Source organism: Phascolarctos cinereus, unplaced genomic scaffold, assembly GCF_003287225.1.
Source record: "Phascolarctos cinereus isolate Bilbo 61053 unplaced genomic scaffold, phaCin_HiC Scaffold_5;HRSCAF=322, whole genome shotgun sequence".
Taxonomy (NCBI): Eukaryota; Metazoa; Chordata; class Mammalia; order Diprotodontia; family Phascolarctidae; genus Phascolarctos; species Phascolarctos cinereus.
Window position 1 is genome coordinate 377,383,214 of NW_027555958.1, and position 16,730 is coordinate 377,399,943.

At 42.2% G+C, this 16,730-nt stretch overlaps 1 protein-coding gene across 1 annotated transcript in view; it reads left to right on the plus strand.

Moving 5' to 3' along the window:
- Window positions 1-16,730, plus strand: part of DSTYK (dual serine/threonine and tyrosine protein kinase) — a 79,541-nt gene that overhangs the window by 52,249 nt on the left and 10,562 nt on the right. Inside the window, exons 4-11 of the mRNA XM_021003242.2 lie at window positions 6,909-7,587; window positions 9,134-9,366; window positions 9,804-9,887; window positions 10,795-10,971; window positions 12,165-12,294; window positions 12,653-12,809; window positions 13,209-13,341; window positions 16,378-16,491. Coding sequence (XP_020858901.2) covers window positions 6,909-7,587; window positions 9,134-9,366; window positions 9,804-9,887; window positions 10,795-10,971; window positions 12,165-12,294; window positions 12,653-12,809; window positions 13,209-13,341; window positions 16,378-16,491 — 1,707 coding nt within the window. The remainder of the gene's footprint in view (window positions 1-6,908; window positions 7,588-9,133; window positions 9,367-9,803; window positions 9,888-10,794; window positions 10,972-12,164; window positions 12,295-12,652; window positions 12,810-13,208; window positions 13,342-16,377; window positions 16,492-16,730) is intronic.

Sequence of the window (16,730 nt, forward strand, 5' to 3'; positions counted from 1 at the left end):
TCAAAGCAGGACTTCCCTCCACCCTCATCCTCTCATACAATGCTCATTCTTCTAATGCCTTACTTTAAAGTCTTCATGGATTAACAGTAAATGGTTTATTCTAGACTCAGTCACATGGTTAATTTCAACAATTTACTTGCAGCTATCTAATACGTTTGAGTATTCTATTATATTTGTTGATGGTTACTCAGTTTATAATAAATTTTTAACAATTTTTTAAAGATAGCTCCAGCTAAATTTAATTCAGCACATTTATTGAGTACTCACTACGTAATTAGCACTTTAGTAGACAGCTAGAAATAACAAGCTGTTGAAATTAGCCATGTGAATCTAGACTAAACTGGTCATAACTCTATATGAAGTCTTTACAATAAGACATAGAAAAATGACCAAATGAACATACAAAGTAAGGAGTAATGTATCATAAAGAAACTCCAAACTTGGGGAATTTAACAAGTGCCCCAAGCAACTCTAAAAGATAATTGCATGCCAATTACTGATTTGCCTTGGTTGAAGGAGTTTCCTTCCTTGAGACTTCTCCCCCACTAATGAAATCACAGGCCTGGACCAAAAGAAGACATACTAAAGAGTCAACGGAACAGCTAACACCAAAATGCAGTTGTGCCATGTTTTGTTTCCAGTCCATCTGCAGTTTAACTGGGACTTCTTACTGGAAAGTTCTACACCAGAAGGACATTGCCAAGCCAAGGGGATTTGAAATCTTGGCTGGCGTTTGTTTATCAGCACGATCGGACAGCACAGCAGCTGGGCCACACCTTGGATCTGTTCCTGCTATGTTCATCAATTACATCCTGGTCTACTGAGGGGCTTCTCTACTTGCATAACCATTTGTTAGCGGCTACGCTTTGTTCCTTTTCTCATTCTCTCTTCTTATTTAAAAGAATGAAACCATTTCCCCCCACAGCTTTCTATCTCTTCCTCTCCTCTTTAAGACTGTTTCCTTTCATAGTGTGGCTTAAAGTTAGAACTGCCTGGGTTTGAGTCTTGGCTCTGCCATTTACTTGGGCAAGTCACTTAAATTCTATCTGCCTCTGTTTCCTTATCTGCAAAATGAGGATAATAGCTCTGTACTGCTTTCTCACAAGGTTATTTTGAGGAAAGTACTTCGCAGACTTGTGAAACACTATAGAAATGTGCTACGGTGTTGGTATTATGATTATTAGGAGAGCATAAAAGGAGGAGGACAAGAGAGTTGAAGCGGAGATGATATTTGCTTGTCTGACTTGGATTTTTTTGAAGCTATTAGTTGGGATCCTATGAACATTTCTGTGGCAGGCTTGTTATGTTGTTTTGATGCATTTTCATTAGCTGAGCTTTTTGTCTTCTTTTGCCACAAACTCATTTATTCGAAGCAGGTGCTTCCTGACTCCTTGTTGTCAGGCTGCCATACTGACTTGGCTGTGAACTTAAGGTGCAAGGTGGGCCATGCTAGGATATTTTAAGATGGACTAATGTTCCTAAGCAGAAATATTAGAAATACCCCAATTAGCAAATTAATTTAAATTCCTGTTTATATGAATGCTTTCATCTGTAATTATATGATTGTTTGAAATAAAATTTTCTCTCTTCATTAATGTCTCTCAATGAAATTGTAATTTTCCATTTCTCAGGAGTCTTTTCACACACTAGTGCCTGTCATTGGGATACGAGAACTTACTTAAATTAACGATTGGTTATACTTTGTAGAAGAGTTATAAACACATTCTCATTGTATTTTTTTTCCCTGCTGGGAAATTAACTTCTCTGTTAGTCTTATTTTGGTAGCTTTTAGCCTACTGCTAAATAATCCCGGGAGGGTTCTACTGTCATCTCTAGTTGAAGAGTAAATGGGGGTAGGGTTGGAGTTAGGAATGAGGAAGGCTATAGTGTAAAGGTATGTTCTGTCTGGAGGGGAGAAGATTTTGGTGGTTCCCCCCCAACCCCAGGTAGTCGGGGTTAAGTGACTTGCCCAGGGTCACACAGCTAGTAAGTGTCAAGTGTCTGAAGCCAGATTTGAACTAAGGTCCTCCTGACTCCAGGGCAGGTGCTTTATCCACTTCACCACCTAGCTGCCCCTCTTTTTCATTCTTAATCCTAGGTTCATACTATTCTACGTCAACTTTCTTTTCACCTTTTCCTTGGAGCTGGGTCAGTTGAATAGTAGGTAACTACCAGAATCTTGGTTTGCAATCAAGTGCACTTGTAGCCTGCAGAAGCGGGGTTCTTAGGGTGTTAAAGGTGCTGTTTTCTCTTTGACTTCCTTTCCTGATTTGCTGGCCCCTGAAGAGGAGAGGCCAAAGAGAATGGAGCCATATTTCACTGGCAGGTACTTTGCAGTCATTATGGCCAATATATAACTTGTACATAGATTGCCTTTTAAGGTGTCATAAAAAGTAATATTCCCCAGTATCTCTCTTCCATTCCCATATCTGGCAACCCACATTCTTTGAAACTTCTCTTTTTTCAAACTTGAAGCTTACTTACATTTCTTTCTCTCGTCCTTTTCTCAGAATAATGAATAAATGAATGAATGAAGCATTTATCAAGCACTTACTAGGTGAACAGCACTGTCCCAAGTGCTGGGGATACAAATAGAAAAATAACACCAGTGCCTGCCCGTCGAGGAGCTACCGTTTTAATGCAATCAACACACAGGGAAAGTCTCAGCTGAAAGTCAGATGGAAAGGTGCCCTGGTTCTTAGAGTACAGCAGCAAAAGAGATGGTAGTGCTATAGACTTGGTGATGTCAAGATGGAGAATAGTGACGACTGTAACAATAGGTAACATTTCTATAGAGCTTTAAGGTTTGCGGAGTGCTTTACCTATGTTAGAGCATTGGATCTTTACAACAACCCTGTGAAATAGTTGCTGTTATTATCCCCATTTTACAGATGAGAAAGCTGAGCTTCACGGAACTTAAATAACTTGCTTCAGGGTTACACAGCTAGGAAGTATCTGAGCAGGATTCAAACTCAGGTCTTCTGGACTTCAGGTCTAGCACTTGGTACACTATGCTGCCTAGTCCTTCATGGTTCACTGGATCTTATAACTCATGATGGGTCATTTATCAGTGATGGTACATGGAGGAACAACTTTCTCTATTGTCATGGGTGTTCGTTATTTTTTAAGCAGCTAGCATAAAGAATGCTGTGTAATTCTCTGCCCTCAAAACATGCTTGTTACCTTCCCTGTTAATTAACTATAGAGCAGAACATACAAAAGATAGCATTCTTTCTTTTTTTTTAGGCGATTGGGGTTAAGTGACTTGCCCAGGGTCACACAGCTAGTAAGTGTCAAGTGTTTGGTCTGAGGCCAGATTTGAACCCAGGTCCTCCTGACTTCAGGGCCGGTGCTCTATCCACTGCGCCACCTAGCTGCCCCGATAGCACTCTTTCAAATGACTGATATTGATGAGGTACGTCCAGCGCCTTTGCATTTGGGTGTTACCCATATCTATCTGCTTGCATCACGATGATCCCTTGCTTTTTATAAAATGCTGAGTACTCAAGGTAGAAATTATGTCCCTTTTACAAGTCTTACTTGTGTCCCACTTTCTGGATCACCACAATGACTTTTTCCATCACAGGGAGAAAAACTAGTTGTCAGTTTTTTGTTGACTTTTGGTCATCTTACATAAATTTTGGTATCCTGTGGAGCATATTAGGTGGAGGAAGTCTCCATTGGGAGGATTTGTATTAGGATTCCCATTTTTGGGAAGGTTCATGGAAAGAGTCAGATTGGTCTGCTACACAAGTGAGACCTAGCAAGAGTCAGAGTGTTTTTCTTAAGAGGCTCATAGTTTGCAGATATGGGAGTGGTATTTAGTTGGTGAGGGTAATTTATAGGAATGAAACATGAATTTCCTTATAATTAAAAATAAATATCAGTGACCACCACTTCACCTTATACCCCTAGCAGATGGAAGGGTAGGAGGAGAGTTAGGATAGAAGGAAGCTAGAGGTGAGATTGAGAGAGAGAGACCAGGTAAGAAACTGTTCAGGGTCAAAGCTGTGCCATGGCAACATTACTTCAGAAATATTCACAATTCCAAGGCATCTGCTACCTACCTACCTTAGTCTGAGTCAGTGGGGCTCTTCTGTTTACCTCATAAGCTAGCATAGTTGTCCTCAGTTACAATATGTCAGGTGTCCTAGACAGAACACATGATTGGGGTCCTATAAAAGCTGGTGCTTTAAAAAAAGTGAGACATACACACAATACTCATTTTTTTCTTCTTGTTAAAAATGTCCAATTTTACATTTCTTTTTTCTTTCCCTTCCCCTCAAAAAAGGTGAATTTTGAAATTTTCTGAATGCTATTTGGCTCATTACAGCATTTTTCAGTCCTGCCAACAAAATTTATAGTTCCATAGCAGTTCCAGTAGCCTGGGAATTGATTTATCCGTGGGATTAGGAAGGCATGTTTTAAGAGCAATCTTTTCAGGAATTTGTAATGACTGTGAATGAGGATTATAAAATAACCTTATGATACTGAAAATTCTTTTTCTTTGACCAGGCTAAGAGTAAAATCTTTTACTTCTGCTGTGTTTTGTTGTTTGGGCAAGGTGCAGATACCAATTTGAGTTAAAGAGGGATCTTCTGAATTGAGTCAGTCTACATATTCTGCTTAGAAAGTGGTTTAAGATTAATAGTAAAGAAAGGCTTTAAGGTCACATTCCTTTCTCATCTTGGCTATCACCACAGTCTTGTACCTCTCTGGCTCACTTCTCACTGTATTAATTATTATTTTTCACTCTTTGTCTCCTGGAGACAGCTCTGGCTTCCTCTTTTGTTTACAGCCATTGGCATGAGTCATCCCTTCATGGTGAATATTGCAGAATCACATATCCCATTCCAGTCTAATTTGTATACTTGCCAAGTCTATGCCAGCAGCAAGCCTTGTTTTTTGACTCTCATTATGGTCAGAGTAGACAAACTTCAGTAAGTTAATTAAGGGACTAGGGAGGTGAGAAGGGAATTGAATAGCATAATTATTCCTATATCTTTTGTTACATACAGTATGTGTTTTGGAAGGCCTATCAACCTGTACCAAATGTATTATCTTGGGGGTCTTCTGGGGAATTTGGAAATTCCTCTGAACCCATTTTGTGATGAATTTGTACACATGTGGGCATTCATTTAATTCGCTTTGAAGAACCTTTATTTGAAAAACAAAATTTATGATTCTGGTTTACATGCAAACCTATAGTATATGTATATCTTAAGAGAAGTCTGTAGAAATCTAGAAATTTGACTTTTTCTTTTGTAACTTAGGGTTTTTATTTTTAAAAGTCATCTCCCCTCCCTCACCTCCACATTTGCCTCGGAAAATATCCCAATTCAACTCCTATGTGGAAATTCATTTTGATTTGGAAACTTATAGGGTTTTTTCCCAGGGCATTTGTGTATTTGCCCCTTCTTATTGTCATTTGAATTTCTTTCACTGAATTAAATTAGGCACTATGATATGTGACTCAGGGTGTTGAAAATGGGTTTGCACTAAACAGAAGGGAAGGGTGGAAAACCAGTCTTCTAAGCAGAATGGTTCTAGTGCATTTTATGGTGTAGATGAGCCAGCCAGTCTCATCTTGGCAAGGCAGCCTTGGGTAAAGAGTAGATGGATTTGTGCAGTTTGGCCTTAGATTCTAAACACTAAGATTGCTAGAGCACATTTCAGCATAAGGGAACTTAGTCAAAATGGCCAGCTGAATAAAATCACCAATTTGAGAACTGAAATAAATTTGTTTGGAGCCTTTTTGGGGTGAACAGGAGGTGTAGACCTATAGGGTCTGTGTGGGATGAAAAAGATTGTAAAAACTCCAAAGTACCTGCTACATGGAAAGAAGAATGAGTGAAAGCAACAATTAGGCATTTCTCCATGCTTCTTACCAGTCTAGAAAAGAAGCACAAACTCAAGATGTGTAGGGGGTGGGGGATAAGAGGTTGAGTCTTCTAAAAGCCTCCATCAAAAAATATTTACTGCCCAAATAAAGTAACGAAGGGATACAATATCTGTCTGAAAGAAAGTGAATGTTTGTCTTTGGAAATCCACTTTTATTTGAAATCCAGATATCTGATAACTGCTAGGGATGTGAAGTTTGGACAGACTAATGCTCAGTTCATTTTAGACATTGTAAAGTACACACGTTTGCAAACCTTAGAAACCTCATGAGCATGTGCGTGGCACCACATGCAGTTGTGTGTACAATACAACCCCCAAGTAAATGCTGCAGAGCTGAAACTTGCCCTAGGCAAGGGCATTGGAAGAATCCCAGGGACTTCAGTCCACTGTGAAGGAGAGAGGAACACCTGTGACAACACAGGATGTCAGGTGCTTTGAGATGCTAGCAAGAGGAAGAGAAACTGAGCCATCCAAGATGGTCCTCGAAACTTGTAGAAGCACCATTCATCTTTCTGCTTGGTATCTCAGAGTGAAAATAAGGAGTTTGGGTTGAAGCAGCTGAAGTTTGAGATTACTTATAAACTTCTATGAGAGGCCAGTCTTAACTTTTGTAATGAATGTCACGATCAATCTGCCCGTATTTTTACTCTCCTACCAGCTTAGTTTATTCCTCATCCTATCCCTTGTGCAGTCCTTCCTCTTTCCTTCCTGACAGCCCAGGGCATCAGTGGTAGCTTTAAGTAGGGAGGGGAAGTAGAGATTAAATGCTCTCTTAGCCCCAAATGACCGAAGGGGCCTCTTCCCTTTCATCCTAGCTTTTTTTGTTGTTATTTAAACTCTCTTCATGTGAATGGATACTGAATGGGCTATACCAAAAACTGTTCTTACTAGGAGAATGAGGTGGAAAACTGACAGATCATATGTTTAGGGCAGCCAGATTCTGGCTTCAGTTTAGGAGCACAATTAGGAATAGAGTGGTGTTGATCTGGTCCCCTTCCGCTTTCCAGGAAGTGGACGTTGTGGTTTTGCCGTGCCGTGGGTTCCAGCCCCCAGTGGATACTCTAGGCGAGTTAGTGAATGGTGTCCTGCCTGTGGTGATCTTTGCCATCAACAAGGATGAACTCTCAGAAGGAGATGAGGAAGAACTGAGAGCTATCCGGGAACGGCTTTCTCTGCCTATATTCTTTTTCAAAGTGCCGAAGCTGGGCTCTGAGCTGATTTCCCCCAACTCTTCCCCCAAGAGAAGAATGGAGACTGAAAGATCATCACTTCACCGACAGCTAGTTGATCTGAACTACCTGAATGATAGTCACCATAACTGTGGGACCCTTGGCCTAAATGCCAAAGCTCAGAGCATATTGGTAGAACAGAGTGATAAGCTAAGACAATTGAACATATTCACTCAGCTGGTGCTACAAACGCACCTTGTAGATGCAGCCACGGTTCTGAACCTGGTGCACTGCCAGTGCCTGGATATCTTTATCAACCAGGCCTTTGACATGCAACGGGACCTGCAGATCACTCCCAAGCGGCTCGAGTACACTCGAAAGAAGGAAAATGAGTTGTATGAATCACTGATGAACATTGCCAACCGCAAGCAGGAGGAGATGAAGGATATGATTGTGGAGACTCTTAATATCATGAAGGAAGACCTTCTGGAAGATGCTGCCAACATGGAGTTCAAAGGTAGGTTTCTGAGTGATGGCCAGGGAGCTCTGTAGGAGGCCGGATGTAGTAGGTCTTCTGACCCTTTTCTTGAATTTGTAGAAACTGAGCTTATACATTTGTAGAACTAAAAGGGATCATTTGGTCAACTTTTCCTTCCCCTTGCTCTCAGGGATACTGCATTTAATAACTAGTGAGATGAATATGTTTGCCTCCTGAAAGATCTCTCCAGAAAGTTGCACAACTATGTGTAGTCAGACATTTGTCTAAGTATTGGGAAATTCTTCTTAACATCTAGCCTTAGTTTGTAGTATAAACCTTGTTTAGTCAGTCCCCAGTGGAAATCGAGGATGGCTGCTCACTACTCTCCATATAATAACTCTTCCTGTGTTTGAAGACTGTTATCAGTTGACTACTCAGCCTTCTCCAGTATATCGCAGGCTTTCTTATTCTTCCTGCCTTTTAACTTTCAGCTTCATGCCTTACCAAGGCCTCCTCCCTAAATCCCACCCCCAAGACGATATCCCAGACCAGCATTTTAAACTTCGTTTCTTTTCCCATTCCTTTTGAATATTAATCAAATTGGATGAAAGTCCTAAGGCATTGGGGTTGTAAAATGTGTTGCTTACGTTGGCTATGCGGTTTACATGTTTTACATGGCGTGGTGGGTGGTAGTCCGCAGATAACATAGGCTCTATTTAATCCTAGTTAAAGAGGAGTGACACAAAATTCCACTTCATAATATTTTAATGAAGTGAATTCTTCCCATTAAATCTCTATAAAGATTGGCTAGTTGGAATCTTTTTGTTATTAAATAAGATATTTAGTGATTTGCAAACCTTACAACACTATGTTAAGTGTTATTGTATTATTTATTATCATTGTCGTCATTATTCTATGACCACAGACTACGCTCTTAGCTCTAGCTTGGTATCTTGCCAATATGTCCTGTTATTAATAGCAGATGTATATTGACTGGTTGATTGAATTTGTCAAGGGAGTGTGGATAGTTCATTATAGGCTTTCACCACTATAGTGGAAATAGTTTCATGTGTAACATTTACCAGTAATGTTTTGTGTATGTGGAGAATAGTGTATTATTCTGGGTCTGTCGTGTAAAGAGATGCCACACCTAAACTTAAGGAGTGTAGTTAGGCTAGGTTTCCTATAAGACTTTTCAGAGACAGCTAAAGGAGTGGCTCTTGTGGCAGAGGTACTGAGGCATGCTTAGGGGTGTAGGAAGGGGAGGCTAAGGTGATTAAAAGTAGTGTTCTAAATATTAACCCCCTTTCTTATCAAGATTCTGTCTCCTTTATGCCCTCTATAGAAAGAGCATTGAGTAAGTGGTGCAGTAGGAGGGTATATAATATCCCCAATTTCTTGGCCTCTAGTTATATTAATAGTCTTCATGCTTCATGTCTGGAGTTGTTCTGTCTACCACCCAGGTGTTCCTGTAACCACTGTCAGTGTAAATTCTTTGGAACTTTTGACGTAGGTGACCCTTTTATTCAATATGCCTTTGCCTCTCCCCCATCTGCTGACTCGCTCCCATCCTTACCTCCTACAGATGTCATCATCCCTGAGAATGGGGAGCCAGTGGGCACCAGAGAAATAAAATGCTGCATCCGCCAGATTCAGGAACTCATCATCTCTCAGCTTAACCAGGCTGTGGCCAATAAGCTGATCAGCTCAGTGGACTATCTTCGTGAGAGCTTTGTGGGAACCCTGGAACGGTGTCTGCAGAGCCTGGAAAAGTCCCAAGATGTTTCAGTCCACATCACTAGTAACTATCTCAAACAGGTATCTAAAAGAATGATTTTTAAAAAGAAAGGTTGGTGACAAATGAAACAGCATTCACACCTAAGTCCGAAACTTACAGCGACAAGCTTTTCTTTTACCCAATCCATTTCCCCAGAATGACTAACACCTCTAACTTGAGTGTCATTTTCTCCCATCCGTATGTCTACCGCCTAGGGGAGGTGTTTATAAGCATTAAAATGGCAGCCTGGTAGAAAGGGGGAAGAGGGAAGAAGCTCTGGGGCTGTTAAACCCTCATATGAGATGACCAGTTTTGGAATATTGGAGCATTGACCTTGTTTTTATTAAATTGGCATAAAGGACAAACTTGAGGACCCTGAGGCTAGGGCATGCTCTTGAAGCAAGGATCTTTATTTCCTTTTCTGAAACAGATATTTCATTCAGGTCAAGGTGACTTGGCAGTCTGTGTTCTCTTTCAGATCTTAAATGCTGCCTATCATGTTGAAGTTACATTTCACTCAGGGTCAACAGTAACCAGGATGCTGTGGGAGCAGATCAAACAGGTACGAGTGACTGACTGGATCACAGGAGCATAGATTTAAAGTTTGAACTTATAGGTCACATGGGCCAAAACCCCTCACTTAACAGGCAAGGAAACTGAGGCCCAGGGACGATAAATGATCTGCCCAAATTCACAGGTAGTCATTGGTCGAGCTGGGATTCAACCCGGGCATTGTTTATTCCAAATCCAGCTTGTTATGGTTTAGTCATTATTCAGTTATACCTGATTTTCTTGGCAGAGATACTAGAGTGGTTTGCCATTTCCTTCTCCAGCACATTTTACAGATGAGGAAACTGAGGCAAACTAGGTGAAGTGACTTGCCCAGGGTCACACAGCTAGTAATGTCTGAGGCCAGGTTTGAACTCAGCAAGATGAGCTTTCTGACTCCAGGCCCAGCACTCTATCCACCGCACCACCTAGATGCTTTCTGTTAAAATGATATCCACTAGAGGACTCGCTCAGGTCTCCAGGATCTTTCTCTGATCAAGGCAACCACAGACCTCTGCTCTTTCCCACTAGATCGCCCTTTCCCACCAACTACATATTTTTCTTGCCTGGGCTCTGTTGTGTCACCTGAAATAGTGGGTGTGGTCTCTGCTATAGAACTTAGGCCAGCTGTTAGTCTTTGAACTCCAGAGTGATGCTTCATCCGCCACACCTCATACTTGATGGGACTGAATGGATTTTTCCTGGGACTTATGAGCTTGGAGGCTAAACTCTCACATTCTCTTAAGATTCCTTCTTGGTTGGTGTCCCCAATTTTAGTCCTACCTATTCTGTATTGTTAAGAATTAGAGTCCCAAATCTCACATGAGTCCTTGTTTTTTGGTGCCTTCTTTTATTGGCATTGGGTCTTCCTGCAGCTTTTGTATATTATCTGGTCTTGATCTCACTGCCTGTCTTAACAGATTATCCAGCGAATCGCATGGGTGAGTCCACCTGCTGTTACTCCAGAATGGAAGAGGAAGGTGGCCCAGGATGCCATTGAGAGTCTCAGTGCCTCCAAGCTGGCCAAGAGCATTTGCAGCCAGTTCCGGACCCGGCTTAATAGCTCTCATGAGGCATTTGCAGCCTCCCTGCGGCAGGTGGGCCTATGGAGGAGGTGATGCAGTTGTTTCAGAGAGAGTGATGCCTCTGTCAGTTTGTATTGGTTTGACTTTGTTGTACTCGGAAATTTGTGTATCTGTTTGCTTTTAAATTATATAAATGTGTTCTATTGATGCCCTTTATAAAACATTACTCTTGCTCCCTGATAACTTTCCTAGCCCTTCAATAGAACCCTTCCTTGTAATAAAAACATACAGTTAAGTAAAACAAGTCAACTCAATGGCTATGATAGCCCATGCCTCATTCTGCACCTGTCACTTGTCATCTCTTAGCCAAGAGGCAGGAAGAATGCTTCGATCCTCTGAAGTCCTAATTGGTGTGTTTATTTTCCACATGTGTATTTGTTTAAACCCAATTCATGGGGAGGGAGAAGCTCAAATGATTTCCCCTGTTTCACAGACTGAGCAACAGAAAAGTCAAGATGGGGACAGGACCATATCTGAGTCACAGAGCATTCTAGGTGCTGTGTCATAGAAGGAGCATAGATTTTGAGCTAGAAAAGACCTTAGAGATGATTTAGTCCAATTCCTTTGTTTTGAAGATGTGGAAGGAAGAAAGCAAAGAAGGAAGAAATGAAGGCATGAAGAAAGAAAACAAACATTTACTAAGTGCCTACTAAGTGTCAGGCACTGTGTTAAGTGCTTTACAAATATTATCTCATTTGATCCTCACAACCATCTTGGGAGGTAGGTGCTATTATCCCCATTTTACTGATGAGGAAACTGAGACAGAGGTTAAGTTAATTTGCCCAGGGTTACACAGCTAGTAAATATCTGAGGCCAGAATTGAACTCGGGGCTTCCTGACTCCAGGTCCAGTGCTCTATCAGCTGTCCCACCAGCTGCCTCAGACAGTAGGGAGAGCTAGTGATAGATAGGGCTGGAAGAGAGACCTTTGATGACATTCAGTTATCAAAATCCCCTTATTTTACATATGAGGAAACACAGAAAGGGTAAGTGACTTTTCCAAAGTCATACAGGTAGCAGAGGCAGGTTTTAAACAAAGGTCCTCAGACATGCAATCTAACCCGGGAGCCAGGTATCCTGGCTCGCCACAGCTTTGTCGCATCTTCTTGTTCTTTCACGGGGAGAGGAGGGTTATGATTGGAGTTGCCTTTAACCAGACTTCTGGGCAGTTAGGTCATGGTCATGTCTCTCCTGTTTACTCTCTAGTTGGAAGCTGGTCATTCAGGCCGGCTAGAGAAAACTGAAGACCTGTGGTTGAAGGTTCGGAAAGATCATGCCCCACGCTTGGCCCGTCTTTCCCTGGAGAGCCGTTCCCTGCAGGATGTCTTGTTGCATCGTGAGTCTCTGTCATTTCCCCTGGGCAGGAGAGAAGAAGGGGCTGGATACCAGCTAATTCTGTCTTAATCCTGGTGGAAATACCAATCACAGAGATCTCTAGGAATTCTTTTCCATCCTTGTAAATCAGTGTGAGGCATTAATTCAGTTTTAATAACTACTGAAGTTCCTCATTTGGATCTGCCATTTGTACGACCCAGATAGCACCAACATGTATCAACTAAACCAGATAGATCACTTCCAAAGGTCTTGGAGTGACATCAGTTATGTTTTCCTCATAGATATAGTTCTCCACTAAGTAGGCACTCAGAGAGAGAGCTCATTGAGCCCTAGCCATCATTTGTCTCTGTGCCTTGTAGGTAAACCTAAACTGGGCCAGGAGCTAGGCCGGGGACAGTATGGTGTGGTGTACCTGTGTGACAACTGGGGAGGCCATTTCCCCTGTGCCCTGAAGTCCGTTGTCCCTCCAGATGAGAAGCACTGGAACGATTTGGCATTGGAGTTTCACTATATGAGGTGAATCGTGGTTCTGTCTGGGCAAGGATGCATCAAAGCAGCCAGAGGTCTGGCTTAAGTTCTGTACCCTAAGCATAGGGGATGTCTGCTGGTGTCCTTTCTCTGCATTTCTCAGTGCTGGGTTGTTGTAGACTAGTGCTTAAAACTGGACTCCCTCCAAGGCCAAGGCTGCTTTGGTAGCCTAAACCCCTTCCTGTTCCAATTTCCTTTCCCTGTCTTTCTGTGTTACCTTCCTCCTTGGTCACAGAGGCTCAGCTATTTTAAGGTTCCTGGCCTGGGAAGTGGGTCAGATTTCTGTCCTGTGGCCCGATCTAGAGGTCCTTTCTTCCCTGAGTCCTGGCATGCCTTACAGGAATGGGGCATGTGGTTTGCAGCCCAGACCCCTCTCCCTCCTACCAGGTCTCTGCCCAAGCATGAGCGTCTGGTGGATCTTCACGGTTCCGTCATCGACTACAACTACGGCGGTGGCTCCAGTATTGCAGTGCTGCTCATCATGGAGCGGCTACACCGGGACCTTTACACAGGGCTGAAGGTGAGGGCAGGGAGATAACACAGGCCAGCCTGACTACTAAATTCACAGCTTTCCTTACTCTTCTTCCTTTTCTTCTTAGAGCTTCCAGGTTTTCACAAAATGTTGTTAGTTTCTTTGATTCCCTTGTTGCTTGATTCCAAGAGACCTTCTTGGATATTTTAATCTCAAGATAGTTCCTTGCTATAGGATATATTTAGTATATCTAGACTACTGTCATCTATAATTTTAACTTTCCATGGTGGTAGTAAAGTCCAGACTCCTTAGTGTAATACAAAGTCTTCTCATAACCCTCCTGCTTCTAAGGTTCTTAGTAGGTAGGTGAGTGGCTCTTTGTTCAGTCAAAAAACGTTTATTGAGCACCTACTATGTATAAAATACTTTGCTTTTTGTTTACCATCTGACTTTCACCCATATAACTCTTCTGAATGTGCTTTCCCAAAGGATACTAGTAAATTCCTAATTACCCTGTCCAATTACTTGTTCTTGAAACTGTTGATGAGCCTTTTCTTTTTGAACCTCTTTCTTTCATTGGCCACTTCATCTCTCTTTACACTATTCTTTATGGATCTCTCATCGCTTTAGCTGTTGCATTTATGCAGATGATTCTCAGATCTTTATCTTCAACCCTGGCAGCTCTCCTGAGCACTTGTCCTAGTTTTCCAGTTGTCTGCAGGACATTTCCACCTGGATATGTATCTGGTACTTTGTACTTAAGTCCAAGACTGACATCATTGTCTTCCCTCTCAAAACCAACTCCTCCTTAACTGCTATTTCTAAGTATAACTATAATCTAAGTTATCCAAATTCAAAACCTTAGTCATCTTTGACTCCTTCCTCTCCTTCATCCTCCACATCAGATTATTTGTCAAGTGCCACGGAGTCTGCTGTTGTCAATGTCTCTATTATCCACCTTCATCCTTCCATTCTCAGAACTATCACTGTAGTTGAGACCCTTGTTACATCTTACCTAAATTGTTTCAGTAGCCTCCTAACTGGCCTTCCTACCTCCAGTCTCTCCCCCTTCCAGTATAACCTATATGCAACTACTAGGTTAGCTTTCCTAAAGCAAAGCTCTGGTCCTTTGACCTCCCTGATTAAAACCAAACCACCCTTCAGTGTCTCTCCATTGCCTGTTGCATAACGTTTAAATTTCTCAGCCTGGCATGCAGTTTGCAGTTTGGCTTTAACCAACCTTTGTGGTCTTATCTCTCTGTACACCCTTGCCTTCCCATGCCCTATACACTAGCCAGATTAGACTCTTCACTTTTTAACACAAATGTGCTTTCTTTATGCTGCTTCCTCTGTCTGAAATGCTCCTCTACCCCTTCCCCTCCCAATTTCTGCTTATGGAAATTCTGTACATCTTTCAAGGCCCACTCAAATACCACTTCCTGATTCCCTCAGCCAGATGTGCTTTCTCCCTCCTTTGAACACTCATAACTCTTTGTGTCCCTTTAATGGAATTAATCTTCCATTCTGCCTTGTGTTTCAGTTATCTGTCATCCTCTTTTCCATTTTTTAAGATCTTTCATAAGAGCAGGAACCACACCTTTCTTGCCATATTTGTTCCCCATGGTGCCATGCTTAGAGTAGGTTACTTAATAAATATTTGTGGCATTGTGGGGCATATAAAGACATAACACAGAATGTATACTATACCATAGGAAAAGATAATTAAAAATACAAACCACTATATGATTGAGAGAGAGAAGTGATATTAGACTCTAAGAACATGTGAGAATGTGGTTTGCAGGCCAGACCTTTCTCCCTCCTACCAGATTTCTGCCCAAGAATGAGCTGGGGTAGACAAAGAAAACTTCATAATGTAGGTAGGTCTAAGCTGGCCCTTAAAGGATGGGCAAGATTTGGATAGGCAGAGAGATGTCTAGGAGAAGGATGCTCCGAGCAGGAGGAATAGTGATCCAAGAAGAACTGTCCAGAGTTTGTTGGGGAGGGGGGGAGCAGTGAATAGACAAATCAGACTGAAGCAAGGGGTTTGTTTAGTGAAATAGTAGGAGATAGGTACGAAAGATACACTGGGAATCACTGATGGAGGCCTTGAATATCACGCTAAGAAATAGTCTTTTTAACCTTTGAAGGTTTTTGAATGACAGACAGAAGTTATACAGCTAAGCTTTGAGTTAGATGGTGAATTTCCTTTGTCCAAAGCAGCAGCAATAAAGGGAAGGGCGTAGCTTTTCTCAGTCTGCCTGCAGAGAAGTTCCCCTTCCCTCTATGGTGGGAGCCACAGAGCATCTCGGTGGGCCCCCTCCCACTGAATCCACCTGGTGCCTGGCATAGGGAGGCCTCAGCAGCAGGCCAGGAGGAAATGTAGAAACGCTACACCGGGAACTTTGTGAGACATGAAGCTCATCATTGGTTTAATGCGAGAATAATTCTCAGTGACTTTTTTCCTCCATTCCTGAGAAGCTAAGATTAGTTCCCATCATCCATTCTGGTATGGGTCCATAACAGAGAGCTTCATTAGTACTTCATGGTGGGTGATGTTACGTCTGTTACAATGTAGAGAGTCCTGGTCAAAGCTTTATGGACTTTTGGGCATTTGTAACCCACAAAACCGAATCTGGGTCAGGTGTGGTAGAATGAGCCCCTTATGTGTAGCAGTAAGACGAAATCTGTTTGAGAGATGTCGAAATGCTTACAGTTAGGGCTGAAGGGCAGTTCTGTTGTTGATGCAGGTTCCCTTCTTGGTCCAGGTCTTGTCAATGAGACCATCCCTTCAATCTTTTGGTTGTACCTAGTCCTAGCCAAACATGGGGATTGTCTAGCTTACCTCATTGTGACTCCCAAGAGATTTGATTAGTACTTGTCTTTTTTAAAGTTTCCTGTTCCTTGCTTTACTCCTCTCCTTTTCGATAGATCCCCAGCCTTTATTTCATATTTCTCTCTTTCTATACTGGAGTACATTTGTCTCTTTGATAACCCCACTGAAGGTGTCTTCATCATTTATGTGAACATCCAAGAAGTGGGGGAGTTATCCTGAAGATTACAGGTGAATTTTGTTGTCTCTCACAGGCTGGGCTGATTCTGGAGCTGCGCCTGCAGATAGCCCTGGACGTAGTGGAGGGAATCCGCTTTCTGCATAGCCAGGGGCTTGTCCATCGTGACATCAAACTAAAAAATGTGCTGGTAAGGGCTGTTCCTAGGACACTTGCTCTTTGGGCTAAAGGGCCTGAGAGAAGGAATTTGGGTGGGAGAATTGAAGCGGAGGGGTGATGGGCACGCTAACCACCAAGCTAGATCTTGGTCTTGGGGAACGGGGAGTATCCGAGTAGGGAGAATCCAAGCTGTTTTCACTGTGCCTCAGGCCTGGCCTGTTCTGCCTTGGCTGGAAATGGAAATTGTGCTCAAAGAGGGATGAAATAGAT